Source organism: Excalfactoria chinensis, chromosome 1, assembly GCF_039878825.1.
Source record: "Excalfactoria chinensis isolate bCotChi1 chromosome 1, bCotChi1.hap2, whole genome shotgun sequence".
NCBI lineage: Eukaryota > Metazoa > Chordata > Aves > Galliformes > Phasianidae > Excalfactoria > Excalfactoria chinensis.
Genome location: NC_092825.1, coordinates 34,729,873 through 34,757,390, shown reverse-complemented (window position 1 = coordinate 34,757,390; position 27,518 = coordinate 34,729,873). Strand labels below are relative to the sequence as shown.

The 27,518-nt window shown below is 37.9% G+C and overlaps 1 protein-coding gene across 2 annotated transcripts in view; it reads right to left on the bottom strand.

Moving 5' to 3' along the window:
• TRHDE (thyrotropin releasing hormone degrading enzyme) overlaps window positions 1–27,518 on the bottom strand; it is a 209,649-nt gene that overhangs the window by 143,002 nt on the left and 39,129 nt on the right. For both annotated transcript variants that reach the window (XM_072340919.1, XM_072340925.1), the window contains one exon: window positions 26,752–26,878. In XM_072340919.1, the coding sequence (XP_072197020.1) occupies window positions 26,752–26,878 (127 nt within the window). The remainder of the gene's footprint in view (window positions 1–26,751; window positions 26,879–27,518) is intronic.

Sequence of the window (27,518 nt, the reverse complement as noted above, 5' to 3'; positions counted from 1 at the left end):
TTCTGCATTTTGCACTGAAAATTTAAGGACACTGTAAGCAGTAGGGAGATATTTTGTGGTTCCTTATGGATTCAACAACTATTCAGTGTTACCTATAATTGAAGGTGACTAAATTCATTCACTCATTTGGTTTCTTTAGGACCTTCTAACACTTTTTAATTTTCTAACACTTTTTTCCAGGGAGGATATGAAAAGAAATATATATATATATATATATATATATATGTATGTATGTATGTATGTATATGATGACATTTCAGGTTGAAGGTCACATACTGACATCAACAAAAGACTGTCATTTCCTATCTGCCATTCCCTGGCTCCATACCCTCTCAAGATCTGCTTTTCTCACTGGAATACTAGACTTGCTGGAGTCTGTGTGTTCTTTCAGCTGAAGCAGGACCACTGATCTTTCTTCCTCCTTGCACCATGGCAAATCTAATAAAGAGCCACCCAGTTACAAAGTGCTTTTTCATGACTCTTTATGTCAAGGCTCTTCATAGGTACATGAACAAAGACCCTGTTGGTGATGTAGAAGTGATTAAGCCAAGGTTTCTGGGAAACGCACCAATTTAGCATATACTTGAAGCAGCATTTGCCTGCACAGTGCCAGGCTGTATCTATCTTTCCCTTGGCAGTGAAGCCACTTGATGCAGAGATATGTCTGCCAGCCCACGTATAAAATGTGTTGGAGGTGACTGAATGGTTCACCCAAATATGCTGAACTGGTAGGCACTGCCACTTCATTGTAATTTTGCATCAATAAATCAACAGTTAAAAGGCATATAATATGAGGTGACTTGAAGTGGTAGTCATTAATTATGTTCTACCTTTTGCTTAGTAACCGCCACAACACAGTCTTCAATAAAACTAATCCTAATTATGGTTTGACAAGTTTCCCAAATGATGCTTATGATTTATTTTAACTTGACAATTTTGGAAACTATAAGAGCTGTTCATTCCTTTTTTATTTCATAAGTATATCGAGGAGAGTTACAGTCAGAGATAAACAAAGACATAAAAAGTGCTGTTTGAAATTCCAGCAACCAGCAAAATCAATGTTAGAAGACATGAACATACCATGAAAATGTTACAAATAAAATCTGTATAACTACAATCTCAGTTTCAGAAACTAATAAAAAAAGTGGCAACTTACTTCTGAATTCATACTGCAGTCAATTAATCAAAAATTCTCAGAAATTTACCAGCAATTTTGTGAGAAAGTATTTTACCTGCTTTAAACCAATCTCCTATCGCTTTCAATGACTACCACAAGTAGTAACGTTCTATGTATAACCCGAGGAACAATAACTCTGCATTACTTCTTTTACCACTTTATTTTTCCCTTTAACATACTCTATGAAGGGCCCCTTTAATATTAAAATGCATACTCTTGAAGACAAAACAGTTTTGAATAAAATTAGGGAAGACTAGAAAGAAGGGAGAAAGAGAATGCAAGGGTAGTTTTTTTTTTCCCCATGTTTAATTCCATCCCAGAATAATTCTTATTTTGTAATGCTTCCCTCCTCAAAAAAGTAATATAAGAGGCACAGTAGTCAGTGCTGAAAAGTACAGCCAGATTTGGAATGCTGTGTTTATGCAACATATCTTTCCAAACCCTGAATAGTCAGCATATCAACTAGCTTTCTAAATTCATGTAAGCAGGAAAGAAACCTTTGCTCTCTAAAGGGATTTTCCTGAATAAAACTAGTCAGAATAAAAACATTAGATTCATGTGCTTTAAGAAGAATTTCGTAATCATACTTGAAATATTTGAGTCTGTAGCTAATGAAGGAAGTGAAACGTCTCTCCTATTCTCTGATTACCTATATCTGACAATGTTCCTGCACCTTGAATTCATGCATACCTGGTTGCTCTTCTGCTCTCAATGTTGGTAGAAGATGGCTTAATAATTTACAATTTAATTTGCAATTTAATAAACAAAATATAATAAACAAAACATGAAAGATTCTTTCTTTCTGAAATTTGACATATACACATGCTACCCTTTTCCATCCATTTTTGTCTTCAGCCTGGCATTTGTCCTAGTGTGGAACATACTGGGGAAAAAATGTAGATAGAACTTTAATTCAAAACTTCAACTCTAAGACTGATTCCTGAGTGGAACACTGACTGATATTCTTAATGCCTTACAGGGAGTTTGCAAGAAAGTTGTAGGATCAGTTTTCTTTTCTCAGCAGCCTACTCACACCAGTGCAGTGGCTCTGAGAGTTTTCTCTGCGCTGCTTGCATTGATCCTCTGCTGCTACCTGATTTGGGATATCACAGATAATGCCAATTACACAGGCCTCAGACTCCTGCAGCATTTGTTGAAAAGCCTTTGCTTGATCTCACTCCCAACCCAAGAAGGCTGGCACACCTTGTGATCTAGAGTGAAGCAACAGATGGGAAGGAGGGGGAGAAGAAACAAAATCAAAGCTGTTCCAAGTTGTTTGCCCAGAGGTTGCCAAAACAGGCACTGACAGCACGCAGCCATAGGGAATGGAGGGTAGCTTAAGTTTTACGTTCTCGGCAAGTACAAAGCACAGAGACAGCATGTGAAAACACCCCTCTAGGAAATCCTCCATTTTTCACCTTTCCATTCCTTTTTTCCCCCCCTTTCTTCTTAAACAATTTCAGTCCCTGACAAAATTGCCAGAGGCTTTTAACTTACAGTAACAACCTGAAGGCAACAAATGAGTACTCTGTCAACAAAACTAATCCCTAAGCCAAAGAAAAAAATACTTCCATTTACAGCTGCTATTGTTGTTCATTGGTTTGGGGGGTTTTAGTATTGTTTTGTTGTTGTTTTGTTTTTAAATAGTTGTTTTCCCTGCAGTGTAGAGCAACGAAATAAAACAGATGCATTCAGGCCTCTATGGACTACAAGAACCTAGAATTCTACATTTGCACCAGTACTGCATATATCTTTATCTTACTCTGCCTCACATGCGCACACATTATGCTTGGCACATATCTCACAAAAATCAGAGAATCACTCTGTGTTCTTGAGTGTGCAGACATCTTCCCTCATTATCACTCATCAGTGGTGGGTACTTCTCCTAAATCAATGATTCAAAATTACCCAATCCTTTTAAGGGAAGAAACAGCTTATTCAATGTCCTTGAATATGGAAGGTAGATACTTCATTGATAGGTAACCAACTGATAGTATCCAATTTCTAAGAAAAGTTACAAGCAATAGGGAGTGGTATCTTCATGTTAGCTAGCTATCTTTAAATTAGCTTCATAGGAAGTTTAAAGAAAATTAAAATACTAATTTTCTAGATTTACCAGTTTACAGTTATATATTTATATATGTATATTTATTCACACATACTTATATAAAAAATGATAACTTAGAAGAAGCAGACTCAGTTCCACTTCACACTTTAACCACCTTGAGAGTTTTCCTCACACTATGATTTGGTTAGAAAGCCAGCATCTTTTCAGTCTGAATATTGTGGTTTTCATGTGTCCCATCTTCTAGAGTAGTCTTCATTCCTCTCCAGAAAAGAGCCCAAATAACAAGATCCATTGATATCTCTATAACAGAAATCTAACTTTGGAATCACTACCATTCTAGATCCTTCTCTCAACTCCTCATTTTGTCAGAAAACAACTTAGTTGTATGTTTTAAGCCAGGCAGGAAGAAACTTAGTATTTCCTCTCCTCTCTTGCTATATCCTGCCTTAGAAGTTGTTCATGTAAGCTGACAAATTCTGTTAGCCACCAGGACTGTCAGCGAGTGAACTCTGCACAAATAATTTGTTTTGAGGAGTTAAGACTACTTCCACTTGAGCAGAAACCATTCCATACTCACACCCTGACGCTAACAGAAACATGCTGATCTCTCTGATTTTAAGGAAATAGATGCACAGGAGACATTCATTGCCTACACGAAAAGCAATGCTGTCTTCTTATACTACTTATATAGGTAGAACAGCTACAGCAGTAACAAGCCCCTTTCAGATAATAATGAGCTTAGGATGTATTGATCCTAATTCTGCCAGGATGGGTACAATAATACCCTAAAAAGATATCTTAAACTGATTTTGCCCCCAAACTGCAATCAGTCATCACTGAAGGTGACTGTGTATTGCATCTTGCTTTACCCAAATGCTTCAGTGAGTAGCACCACTGGGAGCGAATTACTGTAAAAAAACACACAGCAAAGAACTTCTCCCTTTTCACAATTACCATCCTCTCTCTCCTTTCTGCCCCCTCCTTCCCTGTCAGTCAGCAGTTGCGTTATGAGCTGAAGCAAGAGGGTTTACATCTCTTACAAAGTCTCTGATAGTCTACTGTAAATTAACGCTTTTATTCATCTGACTCTTACTTTTTACAGTGCCTGCAAGGTTCTGGCCTTGATGAGAACTGGAAGCACCAGGTTTTATAAATGATTCTGCCTCTCCAGCTAGAGCATGATTTTTTCTAAGACCCAGCTCTGGGAAAGAAATGCCTGTAGTAATACAGGCTATGGCCTCAACCAATATATAAGGAAGAAAAAACTGAGTGGATTTGGAAAAGATATAGAACTTTCACAGTTTGAAAAGGAGAGAGAATATAGTACCTAGAGAATATACACTTAAATCAATATTCTAGTACTCCAAAAAACAGAAAAACACCACTGATACAGTTACAGTTCTGGACCTGAGTTGCGACATCTAATTTAAGTGCCAAAAGTAGGACATCTGGATTTTGTCTTTAATGTTTTTTAAGCAGCTAGCAGTTCTAGGAAGAAATAGGTTACAATATCATGCCTATATTCTTGGACTTTTCCTTGATTAACAGGAGTCCTTTTTCACTGACTTGTTTCTCCTTTTAGCTCCAGTGAGTCAAAAAGACTCACTTCAAAACAGTGAATTACCACATTAGGGCTAAATTCAGTCTTTCCCACTCCTCACAAACCAGTGATGGCTATTGATTCTAAATACTAAACAATTTGTTTGCACACAGTCCTGCCATTCCTTTAAGAAGTCAGGATACATTTTATGTGGTAGGAAAATATTACCTTTTCAAATATATACACACTGGTTCGAAGTAAATGTTTAAATTTTCTTCCAAGAAGTACTGTAAAATTAAACATTTAAGACCCTAATGAATTTGGAGAAGCTAGACAAAGAATCCTATTGGCCACTACAACTAGAATTTTAGACTCAATGATATTCACTTCTGTCAAGCAATTCTAAATCCACAATATTCCTCCAGAAGCAGAGAATTCATAGAAGTCATATGTAAAGTGGGGTTTGATGAGTTGCTGAAATGTATTTTGCAGCTAGACACAAAAATAGGACTGAGCTCAATGAACCAAGAGGTCCCTTTTCTAAACTCTACCTATACTATCCCATTTATCAGCCTGGCCTTCACAATCCCTGCACGTTCTCTGCTGTTTGAGGTGGTCTCACAGCAAGTCCATTTTTACTGCTTTGAAAATAAGCGTATTTAATTATATCAGGTGTATAAGCTATCTCCCTGGGGCTGTTGCCCAGAAGGCAAAATATACAACCACAGTGATACCCTGAGATAAAAAGCTATTTCTGATTGCTTATGCACTATTCCCAGTCACTTGCCAGTAATACACATATGCCCAAAAGAGTCAACTGAAGGCATCTGTCGCCTGTTGGAAAATCTGGTACCAAAAGGTCTGTTTTACATATTTATTTAACACACAGAGCAAGAAACAACAACTTGGATTCTCAAGATTCTGACCCATGAATTAACCACTATATAAAAGCCACTTTTCTACACAAAAAGCAGATAAATATTATTAAAATTGTTTCCATCACTTGACATTTCCCACAATTAGCAAGGGAAACAGACGCTATTCCCATCATAAACAGATGTAGTCTGGATGCTTACACAGACATTGCAAAAATGAAATATTAACAGGTGATGTGAACACTACTTTCTTCTTTTTCGGTTCCTTTATTTAACGCCTTCTGAAAGGATACTGCACTAGAGAACATGAACATATTACTTGATGTTCAGAAGGAAGTGACAGATGGGAGGAAGCACTCACTCAGCATTTCCCCAGATAAAATAACCTTTGACCAAAGAATCTACTTCTAGAAATACCAATTCACAGAGCAGGATGACAATTTAGCAACAGCAGCAGCAGTGTATGTAATGACACTGGCTTTATATGTAATGGCACATAGCTCAAGAAGACTCTTGTCATTTTGGCTCACAACAGCTTGACAGCAGCACCCAAACAGTCAACAGTCTGTCCTGCAGTGAGATTTCTAAGCATATACTCTCAATTCTGCAGTCTATGGAGAAATCCATAAGTTACTTCCCCAATTCAGAAAGGAATTCACATTCAGCGCTACCATCCACAAAATTAAAGCTGGAGCCAAATTTGCAGTAAACTAGGATTCAGAGATATCTAAACAGGCTTTGCACTGTATGTCATGTGGTCTCTCCATGTTCTGCAAACTTCCTCTACCAATATTTGGAAGAACAGTAATAGTGCTCCCTGAGCAGACCATCAGGCACCCCGTTTTCACAATGCCCAGCAGCACACCTAGAACACAAAGGTACAGTAGAGTTATTGCACATGAACAACACAAGCAGCTGAGGAGGCCCATCTACCAAGAGCCCAGCATAGGGACCTGCTTACACAGCAGGATATATTTTCAGCCATCGCACAGACACTCTGTGGTCTTGAGAATCCTTTTCCCTGACCTAACACAAGAAGAAAAAGAAAAATCAATCATTACACAAAACAGTTTCTTTCTAGGGATTTTTGTAATGTTCCCCTGCAACAGTGTTTCTAGCCATACAGAAAGTAAAAAAGGCAAAACAACATTCTTAGGTCCCGAAACAAATTTCTTCTCCTGAAGATATTCTGAATATGAAACATTGTTTAATGGAAGAAGAACGTGGGTTTTTTCACAACAGAACTGTTGCAAGAAATTGGCTTCTTTCATCTGCCAGCCTAAAGCTTTGAAACTATGTCTGTGGACTCCATTTCAGGCTTTTCCTGTTGACTCCACTGGGCATGCAATCACACGTCAAACAGCCTGTACAGCTAAAGCTCTAATTATCTGGCTGTACCTGAAGATTATCCCTTGGGCTTTTCTCTGCAATTGTTTCCTCCAGATGCTTTTATTCTACCCTAGAAATCATTTAACAAAATAACACAAATTCTCCACAACACTACAGAAAAGACAATTTGCTTTCTCAGACAGTAAAAAGTCAATGGCAAATCATTCTCTCTCTTTTCACATAGATTACTTGGCATGCAGTAACTTTTGATGTACAGGGGAATATAGCAATTCTCCAGGGGACTTACAGCCGTATCCTTCTCAACAACCTTTCTCACTGTTATCTTGTCAACACCAGCTTGAAGAAAGATCTTGCAAACAGAGGGGGAAAAAATCACAGAGAAAGAACATTTCTCAGCTGATAACAACTTCGTACCAACAACAACCTATCCCATTCCTTCCCCAACTACCTTAACATCATCTCGGCCAATAGAGAAAGAAGTGACTCACTTCAGGCTAATCTGCAAAAGGAAACAGAATTTCTAACTTCTTAGAAATAACAGGTTGCATAGGCCAAAAATAAAAATAAAAAAGCTAATAAAACACATTTCTTAGGCAGAAAGCAGAACAAAATTCACAGAAAAAGATAACCTGTAGAAAAAGGGCTGTCAAAGAACTCCAACATGTTTTTATAAGCCATTTAGATAAAAACTGACTTCTGTCCCTTTCTTTTGCATTCTGAAATAACAGAGTGCAGACACTCCTTCATGAAATATTGTCCCATGTTAATGTGCAAATTATTGGGGGAGGTTAATTATTTCCTCTCAAGTAATTTTTTCTTCATGTGTCTTTAAAAAGTGAAGGTGGACACGTATCTTTTAAAAAATGCAAACGTCAAAGGGAATCTTTCCAGACAGCTTATTTTAACCTGTGTCATTTCAACATGCTGATTTACAGCAATATCCAATTAACAGTTTTAATGGCTCATGCGGGGATAAGCAGCAAACAGCAATGGGCTAAACAGCTTCATAAGCCAGATTCAATCCTGAAGCCAATACACGATAGAAACAGTCTGAAATAAACTCTGAGAGGACAAAACAGGGCAAGTTTTCTGGACCATGGATTCAAAAACTCAACTAAGAAGTCATTTAGTCTGGAAATTAAAGTGATTTTTAATTAATGTTCATCTGTATTTGAGGAACATAAGATTTGCTCCTCAAGCCAGTAATTTTAAGGAAATCCAAGTGGCGCTGAAAACGTTGCTGGTCTGTTACTCATGCAGTTACTACAGGCATTTTGAGGAAGGGAAAATTCTGAGAGCCACAGTGTTGCAAGAGCCACGAAACATAGGATAAGCCTCAATGCTGTCAGAGTCAAGGAAGGTAAATACATCCATTTCTTCAAAAATGAAATCTCTTGCGAGTAAATAAATGTTCTGTTTCAATTTTGTCTTTGTTTATATTTTATTTTGTCAATTTTAAACATTTCTGCTTGACATCTGTTAGCTACCAAACTACATAAATTTAATACCACCACAGATAGAAATCACCTATTGGCTTCTACCAGATATGTGTTTAAAACCTTAGGGCACTGACATTTTTAAACACATTATGTTCAAGTTAGTAAAAATAATCAGCTACTTATCATATTCAGTCAAATACATGACCTGTTGAAATAGCTCCCAAAATGAAACTTCCATTGGCAAATTATTCAATTGAATGTGCAGCACAACACAGCTTCTTTTCTTCTATTACTGACAAAAGTAGCTATTTTATACATCCAGTGAGGGTATGCCTGTTAACTGGTCCAAAGAAAACACTGGATACATTTAAAAACCGCCCTTCTTTTAATATATATATGTATGTATGTATGTATATGTATATGTATATATATATATGTATATATATGTTTTATTGACATCTGAAAAACTAAAATTAACAGCGTAATTACAAAATACAAGAATATTTACTCAATTGCTATTCAACAGGAATGCTTGTAATATATTTAGATATCCATCTTTGCTTTGTTATTCCTCCCAGAAAATCACTTAAATCACTTCTTATAAATCAAATTTGCAAGCTATAAAAACTTCTAAAACCTACAAGCTCAGAGCCCTCACATTTCCTTGTGAGCAGAAATATTGGATATTATAACGTTCTTCCAAAACTACCCATAACTGTACAAAAATATATAGGGGGTGTAATTTTTTCTGGCAATTTTAGTATGACATTAGACTTTCATTTCGTAAATATGTACTCTATACATTCAGTAGATAATATACAGAAAAAAAATCTGTGACTCCAATTACACAATTTCATTGAAGAAAAAACGGGAACAAGTTAAATTCTATGCAAAATATAAAGTTTATCTTAGGTAACAGTGAGTTATGACAGATTTCATGACAATTCAGTGCTGACTTAATCATTTCACTTACTATTTAGAAGCCACTTTGGATTAGAGTGGTTTTAGAAGTTGAAGATTTATATATAATACAAACGCAATTTACAGTATATTGGAATTTGACCAAATGTAAGCATCCATTTTAATTCCTCCCAAAGTGTACAATTATTTTAAGGCATGATGTGTTGAAGGATTTATTTCACTTGCGCTTCATCCAAAAGCAACAGAATAATTGAGCTGATCAGAAGCAGAACATCACCTACTGAAATAAAAAGACTGCCTTGCCAATAGGACAGCCTCCGTGCAAATTTTGATCTTCCTAGTCCTGTTTGATTTATAATAGCTGATGGGATTACAGCCTAGCTGGGGAAACCCACAATACATAAATGTGCTGCTAGTAGCTATGGCACATTAATCAATGGTGATGACTGTAGAAGTATAAAATACTCTAATGTTATGTTTTTGCACAGTTTCAGTACACAGTAATGAGCAATTTAAGCACAAACCCAAGCGCACTAATCATGCATCTTACCTGTACTGCAATACAGTAGTTCAGAACTCTTCTTCACAAAGCTCTGTATCTACTTACAATACAGAAAATGAATGGTCCCCAATCTCATCTCCTAAAACTGCATAGCATTCTGGCTTTGGATAGTGCATAAAAGCATAAGAAATTAACTTTTAATAGTAATATCAAGATTAAAAAAAAACAAACAAAACATAAAGGACGTGAATGCAGTCTCACCAAACTGAATACAGATTTTTCTACGCTTTTCTAAAATCCTGTTCAAAAACATCAACCAGGTATACATACAGAGGATGAAGAACAACCAGCTGGCAGACCACAAGCAAAATCAGGTGTTTCATATTGATTCTCAAACCTGCAAGCTGCTGGCAACTCTCCAGCCATGTGCTGAATTTCTAGTCTAACCTCACCTGGGACTTCCAATCTCACTACTGATCACCATGCATAAAAACACAAAGGGAAGAAATCAAGCAAAAATCGCTGTCACGGAAAAGAGCTGCACATTCACGTTTAAAGACAGACAGACGAGTTTGACATTAAACCAGCTCCAGTGGACACAAAGATAACACTGAGAGCAGACAATGTAAACAAAAGGTTCTTTATGCTCTTGCGTTTTTCAGCTATGCTGCCTTCATGTAGTAACACAGAAAAGATAGTATTATCCACCAACTGTTCAGTCTAGCTGAAACAAACTAAACATTCAGGGTAAGAATCAAGTAGGACCATAAACCTACATGTCAAAAGGTAGGACTTCAGGCAAAATAAATAGAGAAAAAAATTGTAAATAAATAAATAAATAAATAAATTCAACTCTATTTTAATCACTAAAGAAAAAAAAAATCTAAGGAATAAAAATAATCTGCTGAAATCCATCAAAATGTTACTAAATTTTGTGCCTATACAAACTTTAAATCTCAAGTAAATCTCAGCTGATAGCCTTTAACAGCTGAGAAAATAATTCAGATTCAGATTCCCATTAGCAGAGTTTAAAGGCCATGGCATGCCACAGGAAAGTACCACATACAGATGAGAAAAAAATTCAACTCAGAGCTGGTTACCATTCTAAAATGTCGCTCACATAAAGACCAGAGAAAGAAGAGGCAATAAGCTCCATAATAAAGACACTCAGCAACCAGTCTCTGCAGTTAGTCCTTCCCAGGAAAGCAAAGGGGGAAAAACTAAAATACTTAAAATAAGAAAAACATACGCTGAGGATCTAATATTTATTATAAAACTCTATTTGAGCATCTAATTTTCACTACCACTGCTAAGGAAAGTATCTTCATGGGTATGACTCTGTAACATAAATGATAACAAAAATGTCATCAATTTGAACTGAAAGAAACGGATCACAGCCTTTATTTGAGAATGTACCTCTCTGTAACTGATATGTGAGAGGATACCTTCCCCTTACTGGAGAACTCCATTTACGCATCTGGGAAATGTCAGCCAGAAGACAAGAAAGAAATGCATCTGAAGTGAATGCACAATGCATCATCTCCATCACAGCAAGAGACAGAAGCTACTGACTGAACTATTAGAAACTTGAAGAAATGCCACCAGCAAATTAAACTCATTAAACTTCCATGCCACAGCATGCTTAATTTAAGGAGGAACACAGTGGTAGAGTACTAAGAAAGAGAAAATATATTCCTGAAGAGACCCCATTTGCAATATGCAGTGGGTATTTATCTAAATCCTATTTTATAACGGTCAATCTGAGAGATGAGGTTTTAGCAACCCGAAGACAAGAAAAGCACTGTTCCATGTAAGTGACAATAGACAGATAAAGACATCCAAAAAGCCTTTAAATAAACCTATATGCAGTTTTTCATTTTAATCCCATGAAATAATTCAGATATTACAGACATTTCCATCTTCACACAAAGAAAAGAGCAATACTGCACTGCCCGGACTTGTTTATAATCCTCAGGTCAAAATGCCTTGATCCTGCATGTGCAGCAATGGCAAATTCCTAGCTAGGAGTGTTAAAATGAGTTTCAGCAAAGCTCACCAGTCTCTCAGATCAAAGAATATGCTGTCACAAAACTGGTTCTACATGGAATTACTTTCCAAAACATAAAATAGCTTGGTTGTCAAGTCAAAAGTTTTGATATGGAAAGAGACATTTATATTATCTCCAGTCCTACTACCTCTCTGTGGGAACCCTCTTCGTAAACACGATCACTGAAGTGAAACCATTTTACAGCTTCTGCATCTGTCAGCTTTTACTTACAGGCTACCCAAATAATGGAAGCAAACTGGTGGTATGGTATGAGGCAGTACTTTAGGTGAGTTGATTCTGCCATCTTTATTTTGTTAACAGGTAGCAACCAGGGAGTTTGGTGATGAGGTGCCCTGATTTTTCTAACACGGATATCACACATGTGTTCTTTACATATGAATTGCAAGAGTTACTTTAGAATCAAACTTCTTATTAGAGCCACTCCATCTGTGACCATAATCTTCCTGAGGTTATAGTTTCATCAACATTGACAGGAAAGCTGTTTTAAGAATTTCCAGATTGCACTCTTAGCCCAGCCACCGTCTTTGCATTATAGTTCAGCTCAGCAGTGCAGTTAAAACTGAGGGACCAGCCTGAAAAACAGACCTCCAGAAACTGTTAGTTAAAAATAACCTCACAAAAATACGAGGGAAGAAGGTTAAGTCATACCACTGAGTTGGCTGCATTATGAAACTCTCCATGTAAGATACAGACTGCGTGCCTCATCTTTCTTGGATGTAATGAAACAATACTCCAAGGAGAGCCTGAAAGTAGAGGGGGAGGCTAGAAAAAGGTCACAAGAAAAAGGAAAGACTAAAGCCACAGCTGCAAACAGGATCCATCTTCCTCACAAGGCCTGCAAGAGATCACACTCACAAATGACTCAGGTCTTAATTATCCACAGCTCCAGACTCATCTAATGACTGAAAGTGAGATTCTGGGTTCCCAGACTCCCTGCTCTGCTGTGCATCCATGTTTGGCTGGGAGATGTCTAATCCCCCACACATACCTTGCAATCTATTTTATCAAGTGACAGCAGGAAGATGGGAATTGTGAACTGAGAGAGCCTCCAGAATCATGTGGCACCTGCTGATTGGGATTTTATCAACAAGACAGTAGTCATAAAATCTTAATTAACAGGGTTAATTATGTTATATATACAAACAGAGCCAAGATAACGAGTATATGTTTGCATGTGTCTATCTATATATTCGTGAGCATGGCTGGAAAGATAAACTGATGTTGAAATAGCATTCAGATTAATATATATACAGTGCTGAGAGGCGAGAACTACTTGTAGGGATAGTTTTTTTGCTTAAAATTGCATTATATTCATTCGTACTGCTTTTTTTTTTTTTTTTTTTTTCTTACTATTTTATATTCCATATTCACAAATAACAGAGTTGCCACACAGCACTTGTATTCTGACTATGAAAAAAGAGACCTTTGGTTTTACGTTATTTTTCTTTTACTTAGGAAGCGGGCTGGTGAAAATAAAGTACAGCGAGTTTTGGGATTGTACCTCCATTCAACTGTCTCCAAAAGCAATATGGGCATTAGAGGAAGCCGTCTGATCATTGTTACTCTTAATGACTTGCAAAAATTCCTAATATCCTTTGGTGTCATCTGACAACTTTCTTACCTTCTGAAGGTTTCGCTAAGAGCTACACTACAACATTCTGTTATCAGTTGTATTGTGTACAATCCACATCCTCTTAATCACTTGGAAACTGTTGTAGAATTTCTATGGAAATACCTGGAGATATGTCATGCAGCATAAAACTGCATTCCTGGTGTATCTGCTTGTTACTGAGTAACAGCTATGCTTCCTCACAAAACTGTTATCTGTGATTACCATAAGACAGAACCAAAACTTAAACCGTTTCAAGAATATGGATAAGAAACACCTAGGAAACCATTTTAAAATAACAGTTAAAAGCCATATAATGTATTTTTCTATGTATCTCAGTTGCAGTTCTGACAGTCTTATGAAATTTTATGCTTTTCCACACCTGACAAAGAACTCTCAACTAGTTTTAAAGTAGGAAATACTGGAGCCACATTTACGGCCTTCTCAAGCCACTAAATAATCAATACTTAATTATGAATGAATATTAAGTTCCAACTGCCTTCTGTTTCTTTTCTCTTGCAATATACACTCTCATCTCACCTGAAAAGTGAACTCTATGCAGGTCTGATCAACAAAACATCTTCTCACAGCACTACGACTTTCCATTGTGCCTCTGAATAGAACAACTGAGCCACAGTACTTTATTTTTGAGATGCATTACAGACAGTAGTGATTATAAAATCCTTAGGTACTGTGACAATTATGAAAACATCTGACACGATTTCATATGGGAAATTCAACCACTTGCGCTGCTGTTTTAAGAGGCACCTGTCATTACAGAGCTGAGGGATCACTGACAAAGCCATAGACTCAGGAGCTATCCTGACAAGGTTTCCAAATGTTTATCTGTGCCATCAGAGAGATAGCAGTAGCTGCAGACACTTGTGACAGAGGTCTTCAGAATACAATTTTAAGTACTTGTCTTTCACGTGTCTTTGTGCAACTTTCCCCCCTCCCTCCCACTTGCTCTGGGATCCAGCCACCCCATAATGTAAAATAGGACAAGTGTGCACAGCCATGCCAAAGTGGAGCACACCATGAAGAAAAAGAGACTTAATGTCTCCAGTCTAAAATATTTTCTAAGTCTAATTTCAGTGAGGAGTAGCATATGACAAGGAACATATTTTTGAGCGGAACAGTGGGAGTTGGTTTAGCTTAATACACTTTCTGAAGTGTGCTATCACTATGACAAATATATACCTTCACAAGGACAGCTTCACTAGAAAGCATTACTGATAAGAATCACAGAGAGAGGGAAGGAAAATGCAGTTTTTGCAGACCTGATCCTGAATCTGGAAATTTTATGTTTTAAACATGGAAGCAGATGGCATTTGAATATATAGATGCAAAGAAAGGGGGGAATCATATGCACAGCCAGGGAGAAAGGGAAAAGTAAGTTAAACAGTACTTGCCAGAGACCTCCCCAGTTTTTATTGTTTTTATCCCCCCACCCCAAGTGATTCTTTTAATGTCCATATATCATTTTAAGAAGCTTTCCAGCATGCTTTAAAGAAAAAAAAAAAAAAAAGGAAAAGTATCTACAGTGACAGTTCACTTGTTTTAATGAAAGTTATTCAGCCATCTTAATATTTTCATCTTTATGCTGAAAATCATTGGTTTCTTTAATGCGAAAATGAAGTTGCTTAAGGCAAGGTGCTGCAAACACAGCATACTTGATTGCGTTAGGATATCTTTTCAGTTACAATATCCTTAGTGAAAGCAATAAAAGGTGAGCATGTACATCCCTTTGAATTTCAGTAGCTTACAGAAACTACCTCGTACAGGTGGAAGGTTTATAACTAAGCCAACAAAATCTAGGCAGCAGCAATAGGTTTATTCAGCTTGGTAGTCATACAGTTCTTCACATCTTTTGTATAGACAGAAATCTCTGGCCTATTTAAGTCCCACTTTAATGTGTTATAATCTTTTCATGACACTGTCATAATCTCTTGAAAGAAACTCCTCATGCCCTTTGATGATATATGAAAATATCTGCTTTATGTCTGTGTCTATGTGGTTGGTTTTATTACAGCACAGAAGACAGATGTGAAAGCTCATTTTATACATCTGCATACAGACTTCTAACTATTTCTAACATTCAGGATGCCGGTTACTTTCCTGTGACTCTCACAGCAGTGCATAACTCTTAAAAAATAAAACTAATAATTGTATAGAATTTTTCTGTTTTCTTTGCAGCACATAATATCCCCAGTGAAGAAGAATGATTGTTCTTGGTAAGACAATTAAGGACCTTGGTGTCGCAGTAAGAGTGAATAATGTCAAGATTTTAAAATACACATGCAAATTTCAAGCTAGGCATTAAAAAAAAAAAAAAAAAAAAAAAAAAGAACAGAAGCAAATGCAAGTCAGTTTAAGAGAGTCAATGGACAAAGTGCTTTCTCATTGTTTTTGCCCAGTGAAACTTCTTTCTCAAAGTGTTAAGTTTAATGCCTTCAAACCAGCATCTAATGGAAAGCAAACTTTGTCACAATACCACATGGAGGGCACAACAAGCTATGCCAAGGAAGACCAATCCTTCTAACACTGAAAACCTGGAGAGCTACTAAGAATCCTTCTCTGATGCTGCAGAGAAACAAAACAAACAAAAAATCCAATTAACTTGTGTTTTGTTTTTTTTATTTATAAATGATATTGATTTTAAAAACAATTAAAATCACGCATTCTTATAAACCCTAATCAGCATGAAAACGATAGCAGTGTTTTCAAAATTGCTGTGGAGTCAATTGTAATCTCTGGGAAAAAAAAAATAAATAAATAAAAATGAATGCAGTGCAAGTATTGAAATCTCCTTTTGCTCTTATCTTATAGTCTTTCTGCATGGAAGTTGTCATTCCAGCCACTAAGGGTGTCTGAATAAGTAGAAGTTACAGAGCACCTTTTAAAATACAGCAAAGCCTTAAAACACAGATCTAATGACTCTTCAGATGTCAGCTCTACCTAGGAGAAGGTAGACAGTGAGCTAAGCAAACTATTAACAGCTCTAAGTACTGGGAGAGAGGGGAAAAGCCAAGAGAAATCTCCTCAAAGCCTTTCTAGCCTGTGTGAACTGAGAAAGTAGGCTATACTGGTGTTCCTCTGTGAGTTTAAATCTAAATAAGCTGTGCATCTTAAATAAGGTTCTGAACAGGCTTTGTCATGGTATTAACTCTTTCAGGTTTGGAGAGCCAGTGCAGTAACCTACAGCACTCAACAAGCATTGACACCAGGTAGAGCTGAAGCAAGAACAAACCTGTTTAGACGAGACTGAAAGAAAAGGTTCACTGCAACCATTTATAACTCCTGTTAGACTCATTTGAACAGTCTTCTGAATCTGGCAGAAACTTGGTCTTCTTCACTTTCAATGAAATGCAAGAGGTCCAATAACCACAGTGTTGAAAGGAAGGACAATACCACTGAAATGTACCTCTGTTTCCATAAGTACAACTACTCATTTCAATCAATTCACAACTAAAAGCCTTAGCAAAAAAATAAATAAATAAAATAAAATCATCTGCACTAAAGCTGAAGATATTTGTCTGACTGAGTTATTTTGGTGTTGGATGTGGACCAGTATGAAGCAGCAACATAATCTGGCATAGCTTTTCTTATTTTTCTTCAGCAAAATACCTTGACATTATTGAGACTTGTTTCTGATGGAAGAAAGACTCTACTTTACACACAGTGCAGAAAAACCCCTATTTGTCAGAACTCAGCCTAGTACCCTTGTTTTATCCCCCTGTTTATACGTAAACTGGAACTTTTCTTACAATAAACTATTTTATTTTAAACTTATCATACGACTTTTCAAAGTTACAGCAAGTGAAGTAATTCCTAGTAATTCCTCACAGAACTTACATGTTTACTCAAATAGTGCCATTGTAACCATTCTTCTGTTACTCTCTTAGCTGAGTTATACTGTTATTCTGTTATGGATATACAGCCATCTTGACCGGGGTTTTTTTAAACACTGTTCACTGCAATAGACTGCAGAAGTGAACTATTTGTTTCATTAGGTGAGCAGTCATTTCCCTTTTCCATCAGCAGACAATATACTCAAACACATTGTATAACACCTCCACAACATACTCCACATGTAGAGACTGTCATTTTTCTAACTGTCACATCAGCCTAACTGTAAGAAAATGGACCACTGTGTTCTTTTATGTTCTCCTTAGTGCTCTAATTAACTGATTTGGACCAACTGCACTATTCAACCTGAATATTATAGCTTTGATTATTAAAAGGAAATTCCTCATTTAGCACTTCCTACTGAAAATCCAGTCTTTCTGCATACTGACCAGGAATCCATATGCAAACCCTCATGAACATCACCTAATTCCATCACATCCCCATTATATCATTTTCTCTTTCTTCTCAACACCTCTATACTTGTTTTTTTCCCCTCAATAAAACAATAATCTCCACATCCTAAATTTCAAAGTGCCATGCTATGCCCATAAATAGCTCTCCCAATACAGCCCCTATCTTATTACAGAAATTGCAGTTCCCAATGCCTATGCAAATACGAAACTCATTGTGGGGCTGTGGCCTAAGCTTCTTTTCTGAAAGTTTCTTCAAAATATAATGAAGTTACAGGTAAAAATGGTTGGAGTTGCTGATGAAAGCATGATGAACTTTCTGAACTCTCAGACACAGAGTTATTAACAATCTTCAGTGGGCTCTTTTAAAAAAAAAAAATACCATGTTGGACACGGTCAAGAGGGTTCCTGTTCCAACAGTACTGTTTTACAGCAGAGATCACAATTATTCTTGAAAATCTGGTATTCATAAGTGAACATCTCTAGAGAAGAACAGTGTGATTAAGCTAAGAAACAATCACTTGCAACCCTGGAGAAGACAATCACAGATGACAGCTCTGCTGTAACAGAGTGAAAAGTGCGATAATGAAAACTACTTTAGCCACGGCTATCTGAAAAGTATTTTATATTCCTGCATTTTTAGATAGTTAACTCTCTCTTACCAAGCAGAAGTTTGCACATTTTCCTGGGAGCTGCCAGAATTTCTGTAGAGTTTCTGCATCTATCAAGCACTTTTTCATGTTTTATAACTTCTATGAAAGGATTCAATCTCCTCTTTCAGTCATCTAACAATCAGATGTCAAATTTCAACTAGCCAGATTTCCTCTCTCTGCAGTTAGCAAAGATACCTCCACTGGTACCTCTGTGCAGATGATTCATTTCTGCTAATTGTGGGGTAAAAAACAGCATCTTTTTCTGAAAGCACCTACGTTTCTCGCAAGTTCAAGTACTTGGAGCAGACATTGCTTTCAAACTGCTAAAGTTCAGTGCATCCACTTCTACACTGTTGTCGACTGCTCGGATGCTTTACTTACAAGAAACGTAGGAAAAAGTCTCTTTAAATGCACAGGAAGGATTGAGCATGACGCATTCTCATGACTGAAATAGCTCTGGCATTTCTGTTAAGTCTCCAACAATGCCACGTTTTATAGCAATCTCATAACAGCATCACCCTCTCCCATTTTCTTAATTAATCATTTAAAAGCCAACTGGTGTCATAAGATGATTTAGCTGAGTAGCCAACAGGGACACTGTCAGATTTGGCCACCTATTTTGTTTTACTATAGGCCGACCGAACAGCATTACTGGCTATAATGCTACCACTGAACATTTTCCTTGTTTGAGAGGTTTGGATTCTATTCATGGCCTAATTAAGAGGGGAGAGCAATATCTTCATAAGGAAAAGAAAGCATTTCACTAGAAGAGGATTATTTCCACCAGTGCCTATTCATTTTATTCTACATAAACCTGTTTATTTCTCTGTGTCATTTCTCTCGACTCCTACAAACTCTATCAGATTGAAGCTTGGGTCATGCCGAGTCATGGAAGGGAGACCAGCTTCCTCAATAAGCTTCTGACACCATTTTCAATGCCTGTTATGATATGTACTGTACTAATTACTGGAAGGCATCAGCTAACCATTTATCATAGTTTATAGCAATACAGTTAGACAAACTCCTATATGAATACTATTTTTTCCCTTTTTTTCTTAACATCATGCTATGGTGATGTTTGTTTGTTTCAGTTTAGTAACTCACAGCTCCTTTTCATACTTCAAAACACTATTCAGAGAAAAACATTGTCTTTTGCTAAGGCTGGAGCAGGAATTTTTCCCTCTGGAGAGCTGACCAGTTGCTGTTTTGAAGCGCTCAGAGTTTAGAAATGTTAAAAAAGAAAAGCAGTCTCAAAACTGAAGCTGCAAAGGTCAAGGTAAAAGTGACACAGTTGGTTCTGTGTACAAATGCTCTGTATCAACCAAAATTTGTGCAGAGCCACCAGACACGTTTCAAATAGCCATCCAAAGAATATTCTAACTCTACTACTTAAACGTGGATGATAGCCCTATTTGAGATGCTTCCAGTTATTAAAAATATCCATGTGGATCTGTCAGGCATGAAATTGTCATGGACCAACAGCACCTCATTTGGAGGCCATAGAGCAGGAAATAGAGGTATTCAAGATATTCCAAGGCATTTTAAACATTTCCAGATAACTATGTTTAGGCAAATGAATCAAGTCTTTAGTACCTGCCCCCTCCCACCTTTCTCATTCCAGAAGGCAAGTGCCCTACCTCCAGGGCATCGCTCTTTCTGCGGTTCTTCCTTCAAGATTCAGAACACTGTAAAATATACCACTCATTCAGACTTTATTAAGTTTAGTGTTCCTTTCCCTTTCTCCTACAGGGTTGTGATGGATTGTCTCTCAGAGAAAGACTGGAAATATTTCAAAAAGATTATCTGCAGCTCAGATAGAAACTGTAACCCTGATCTCATAAGAATGCCATGAACCTCTAGAAGCCCTTGGCTAGAGGTTAGATCAGATCAGCATCTCGTAAATTTTCAGGTTGGCAACCTCTCAATCAAAAGGGAACCATAGAAATAACTGACAATCACTTTCAACTACTGTTAAAACAAGACCAGAAAAGTATTGCTTACAGTTTTCATTTTATAGGTAGGCAAAGAAAAATGAGCTAACTTGGGGTAATACAGCAGTCCCACATAAAAGCTGGACAGGTGGCAGGAAGAGGCTACCTTCTAGGGACAAAGACCAAGGAAAAGGGTAGGAATTGTGAAAGTCAGTAGAACTAACACACAGAATTAGGTTCATTCAAAAAGGAGCAAGAGACAGGAGGAAGGACAACTAAAGGAAAGTTGGAAAGCACTAACAGCAGAAAAGAGTGCAGATGAAGGGGATGGCAGGCCAGAAAGCAATATTCTAATGAAACGTTGGGAAAATGTTAGTCAAGGTTATGGTAAAACAAACAAAAACAATCAGCAAATCATTTGGCCACCATACAGCACCATCGTAACATTTTATTCTGGACCTTCAATGCATCACACTGCAAGAGGCAACATCACTTTCTCTCACCAATATATTCATTGTCAGCAATCAGGAAAAAGATCAGATATATGTAAGTTTCCTTTAAAAATCAGAACAGTTCCCCTTTAAGCCTCTTCCTTACATCGCTGACCAACTTCTTACATTGTAGAAAACAGTATAAAATCCTCTACAATACACTTCAATATCTGAACTCTGTCCTTCAAAAATATTCTAAGGGTATATGTTAATGGCCCAATTTTGTCTTCCATTGTGCAGCATACTAACTGAACCTCTTGGAAAAACACTTTCTGAGACTGCATTCAAAACTTTAAAGTGTTTTGTGCTATATAATGAAAACAAGACCGTATCATTTTTGCACAAACAAGGTAATTAGCTCCTTGAACACACCCTTAAAAAACAACAAAAAAAAACCACTAAATTATCCTAAATAACCTTAAAGCTGCCATGAAGTAATTCTTCAGAGAAAAAGATTTCCCCAACTCCTGAAAAATATATATATTTTTTTTTGAGATATATTTTAACTTGCACACCACATTGTAGCATTTATAGATTAAATAAATATTGATTCATCTCTACAACCCTCAAGACAAAACAGCAAAAGTATTTACCTTTGTCTATCCTTTTTCTATATGTAAAACTCGATTCACCAACTGTTCATCCTTCCCTAAAGAGATCACGCGGAGATCACGCGGCATGTGCGGGATGACCGGGGGATCAGGCCTAGCCAGCATGGGTTCATGAAGGGCAGGTCCTGTTTGACCAACCTGATCTCCTTCTATGATCTAGTGACCCATCTGCTGGATGAGGGAAAGGCTGTTGATGTGGTCTACCTGGACTTCAGTAAAGCCTTCGACACTGTCTCCCATGCTATTCTCCTGCAGAAGCTGGCAGCCCGTGGCTTGGATGGGTACACTCTCGGCTGGGTAAGGAGCTGGCTGGAGGGCCGGGCTCAGAGAGTGGTGGTAAATGGAGTTAAATCCAGCTGGCGACCGGTCACAAGTGGTGTTCCCCAGGGGTCGGTGCTGGGGCCTGTCCTCTTCAACATCTTTATTGATGACCTCGATGGGGGCATTGAGTGCGCTCTCAGTAAGTTCGCAGATGACACTAAATTGGCTGGGAGTGTGGATCTGCCTGGGGGTAGCGAGGCCCTACAGAGGGATCTGGACAGGCTGGAGAGCTGGGCTGAAGCCAATGGAATGAGGTTTAACAAGGCCAAATGCCGAGTCCTGCACTTCGGCCACAACAACCCCAGGCAGCGCTATAGGCTTGGGGCGGAGTGGCTGGAGGACTGTGTGGAGGAAATGGACCTGGGGGTACTGATTGATGCACGGCTGAACATGAGCCGACAGTGTGCCCGGGTGGCCAAGAAGGCCAACGGCATCCTGGCTTGTATCAAGAATGGTGTGCTGAGCAGGACTAAGGAAGTCATCCTGCCCCTGTACTCGGCATTGGTGAGGCCTCACCTCGAGTACTGTGTCCAGTTTTGGGCACCTCAGCACAAGAAAGATATGGAGGTACTGGAGCAGGTCCAGAGAAGGGCAACGAGGCTCGTGAAGAGCTTGGAGAATCAGCCCTATGAGGAGAGGCTAAGGAAGCTGGGGCTGTTTAGCCTGAGGAAGAGGAGACTGAGGGGAGACCTTATTGCCGTCTTCCAGTACCTGAAAGGTTCTTACAGTGAGAGTGGGGCAGGTCTCTTCTCACTAGTGACAAGTGACAGGACGAGGGGAAATGGCCTCAAGTTGCGCCAGGGCAAGTTTAGGTTGGATATTAGGAAGAACTTCTTTACAGAAAGGGTGGTTAGGTACTGGAATGGGCTCCCCAGGGAGGTGGTTGAATCGCCATCCCTGGATGTGTTTAAGAGCCGTTTGGATGTGGTACTCAGGGATATGATTTAGCAGAGGTTGGTTTTTTTTTTGTTTTTTTTTGTTTTTTTTTTTTTTCTTAGAGATGGGGTACTGGTTAGGCTGCGGTTGGACTTGATGATCTTCAAGGTCTTTTCCAACCTGGATAATTCTATGATTCTATGATTCTATGATTCTATGATTCCCCTGCCAGGACTCTCAGGGCTGCTCGCTGCTCCGAAAGTAATGACTCCTGTGTTATTATGTTGGCCTGTGATGTTGGAGGTATGGCAGTTGAGGCTGAACCTTCCCACCAATATTCCACTATACTCTGTTGCCATATGATAGATAGCAGCAGAGGAGCAGTCAGACAGAATGGCATCTGACATGGAACTGCATAGGAAGCAAAGGTGTATAACAGAATTCCTCTAAGTGGAAAAAATGACAACCACTGACGTTCACTGATGCTTGCTAAACATCTGTGGAAATTAAGCGGTGGCTGTGAGCACAGTGAGGTGGTGGGTAGTGTGTTACAGCAGTGGTGACAGCAACATGAAAGAAGAGCTATGCAGATAGATGGCCATGCAGATTTTTACCAGTGTGGCACATGGGCTCTTGTTCACTGCTGGCAAAAACGCATAGCTAATGGTGGTGGCCATGTTCAAAAACAGCGTTTTATAGCTGAGAATTTGCTCTATCAAATAGAGTTATTGTGCTCTTCCCACCTGCTGCAGTTTCCGTTGAAATAAATAGGAGGCATTACTTTCAGAGCTACCTATATATTTGTTCACATTTTCCTCTGGACCTATGGACTGCATCTACAACCTCTTTTTACAAGTTTCACAAATCTACCACCTGCCTCAGTAACTGCAATCTTCTTGTGCTCTCTGCACCTGTCTCATGCCAACCTCACAGCATGGCGCTTTACTCTTCCCTGGAAGAGACAGCCAGCCCCTCCACCCCATATCATTCACTGCTTAAAGAGTCACAACCATCCAAGTGTGAAAAGCTTTTGCTTACCTAATCATTCCCCACAGGAAAACCATTCCAGACTCAGAGATCCCTCCAAGAAAAACGCTCTGCACATATGAAGAAAATGTTTTGTGCACTGCAAACTGGATTAAAACTAGATATGTGACACAAATACAGAAATGTATTTTATATTCAATATCCAGAGAAACACAATTAAAAACCCTACAGCACATCTTTTCAGAATTAAGTAAAATCCAATACCTTATCCACCCCTCATTTTAACTACTATTTATAATGATATTGTATAGGAAAAATGGGGTATTTTTAAAGATTAGAATTATTTTTCAGGAATGAAATTCATACAAGAGCTATTAGTTTAAAATCCCACGTGATCATCTTCAAGTTCAGAGTATGATATGGAAGAAAACTGCATATCTACAAGCTAAGTATAGCTTTTAAAGGTGGAAATTGGTTATTCAAATGAGAAAAATCCCCATTTCACATTCATTACCAGAATTCAATTCAATTGGCAAACACATCTACTGTCCCAGCATACTCAGAAGTCATCAGAGTTCAGAAAAGTCAGAATAAGTCCTAAAAGTGTTTGTCAGTGGGTGACAAAGTGGTTCCCCCGGATTCTCCACAGTTTCTGATAACCATAAACTCTGCCAGCATCTCAGAGAAGCCCACAGCAGGCAACAGCAACCACAAATATCTGTCAGTAAATAAGTACAGCAGAAAAGCCTGGTCAAAGGACAGGCAAGTAGACAAAACTGTTAGGACAAAATGGTTCCTGTACAGAATCCTAGCTAATTTACTACAATCTCAGATGACGAGCAATAACTTTATATGCCAAGTGTTTGTGGAAAGGGACGACAAATTTACAAATGAACACGGGTCCCTCTGATAAAGCAACATTTTCAAAGCCTAAGTGCCCTCAGAAATGCCCTGTAGACAGAAACCTTAATGAAGTACACAATGCCTTGCAATGGTGATAGAAGTACACCATGTAACAGCCCTGAAGTTCTTTGCTTCAGAAAGCAGAGGCATGTTTTCTGCACCCAGGCATTCTCACAATGAGCTCTCCCTCAACATCTGTAGACAATGCTCTTTTTTCTTTTGTCTCTTCTTTGACCTCTCAGATAAGACTTCTAAATATTACTTGAATACTTATATTCTAAATATATACTACTGTAAAGCCTCTATCATAGAAACACTGAAGTATTTTCATATTCTATTCATCTGCCATACTATTGTTTCCAGTCTTGCACTTTCCAGTAAAAATAAGTAATTAAATACCAGCACTCAGTGGTGTTACAGGCAATAGTATATTCTTAAGCTTAGAGATCTTAACATTCTCTTGAACCAGGAACAAAGTATAATTCAATTCAATTCAAATTTTCAAAAAACATTTACATCACCGAGGCTGTGTTAGAATTTTCCATATTTTACATTAACGTTCCTTTACACTAAATAGATTTTACCCTGTTATGGCATAATAAAATTTGCAAACTGTTTTGTAGTGATACCACAGGATAGTTCAAGTTTTCACACAGTACTTCCTATCAACACAATTTTACAATGAACACTTGATGGAAAAAATGTATTTTCCACTTGTGATTACTACTCCCCCAGTCTGTCGCAAAGAGATCCAAACTTGAGCTTACTCATTTCCAATAAGATAGTTTTAAAAGAAATGCAACAGCATAATGATAACCTATAAATCATGTTGAGTTGAAAGGACATATGTTGCTATTGTGAAAGACATTCGGAAACAGAAACAGCCACTACTGCCTGCTGTTACCCGGCGTCTGCAGTAAACTATGTGAAGTAACGATCAGAGTCCCACTGCTCTTCATTTATATTCAGATAAAAGTTTTTGATTATAGTTTTCCTTCTAAATTTTTGGTACCAGTAAGCCTTTAACTTACAATATGAAGTCCGTACTACATACCTGAAACCATGAATCAAAGGATATGCAGGAAATCTAATGCACATGCCATGTTTAAATCTGTTTGCATATACCACCAGGAGAACACTGCCTGTAACCCATCATTTAAAGAGAACAAGAAACAAATCCCAATGTATTCCTATAAAAAATTCATGCAACACCCTCATCTAGCAACATCAATTACTTTATCTATCTCCTGCATTGTTAGTTGTAAGACTAATAACACTACTCAGCAGGCAGAGGGTTTAATGAAATAGACCCTGAGCTCCTGGGAGGATCACCTGTGGTTCCAACTCCAACACTTCTGATCAAATACAAGCTTCCTTCCTGCTGTTGAGCAATAGGCTTTCCTGGATCTTGATCAAACATGCCCCTAAGTAGGGAAGGTGTAATAATACAGCATAAAATATTCAACTGTATTGGTGAATACATGATTGTGGTGAAAGGGAGGAAGAGAGGAAACTATTTTGAAAGTAAGAGAAATCAACAGCTTCTACTTTAGGTGACTTAAGCTGAAAAAACCAGTTTACAGCAATTATTTCAGCAAGCTACAACACAATTAAACATATGTTAACCATCAAAAATAAACTACATAAACAAGCATGCCAGATACTTCTTAACACAGTTATAGGTTCCCATTTTCTACAAGTACTCTCAATTCTGCTCCCTATCTAAAGCAAAGACATCAAGATACAAATATTACAGAATAAACACTTCTCAATGGCTTCCTAATGAAAGTAAGGCTCAAAATAAACAGTGCTTAATAAATAAATAAATAAGAAACTCATCAGGGAAAGCTGCCAAGTTCTCTTCCCAGTGTTTCACTGCCTAACAAGTCCCAGTGCTGTCTGCTTCCTGCTCCTTTCAGTGCAAGTCTGTGGAGGGGACAATTTGACTTCCTTTCCCCTCCAGGAAAGAGAAAAAAATTCCTTACCCTTCTAAGTTAGCCTAAATATTCCTTACTTTGAAGTCTAGTGCATTCCAGTCATGAATTTCCTTTAAACAAGCAGGCATTTTCCTGGGATCTTCATGAACTTCACATTTTAGGGAAAATCTTACCTAATTTTGGCAGGGAATAGGGCACTTTAAAATAATCTTCATAAAATTCAATGAGTCTTCTTGTAATATTTAGGGCATAGTCTCCTGATCCTCTTCGGATTGCATCAGGCCTTGCGTACAATCGTACCTGTTAAAGAACAAAGTGAAAGACTGATCATTTCAGTGCCTGGATAGGAAAGTTAAGCTACCTGCAGCAGTAAACTTTTCTAAGGTTGCTGTGAGGTGGCAGGTTTATTCACCTGTCTCCAAATGCTACTGTCATACATTTGTCAAAACACTCTGCAGCTGAAAATCATAACATACACAACTAAGGTTAAAAAGTTGAGAAGTCAAAATCTCCTGCATATTTATGTTGCCAAATAGAAGAATTAACACTGCTTGCATCAGAATACTTAAAGAAAACACTTACATGTGTTTGCTAGAGATATGATGGTAGAGTGGATTAGTATAATGGTTCTCTGCCTACACTGAATGTAGGCAAGATGCAGTGGCTCAGTAGGAGAGAAGTTCATGGTTTGTTAAAGGCACATTATATGAAACTCTGAAAGTATTAGCTGACTGTGAAGAAAAAAAAAATCATTCTCCTTTCTTTTCTCTGGCAGTGACAGAGTTATCCTCGATGAGCTACATAAGACTGCAAAAACAACTATTTATAAGCTCATTCATGTACACAAACAATTAACATTCCCCAATCTCACTTGACCGCTTCAGGCCTCTGTTTTCAGAGAGCAGTGAGTTAAAGCTGCTTATACAAGCTGCTGTGTTCA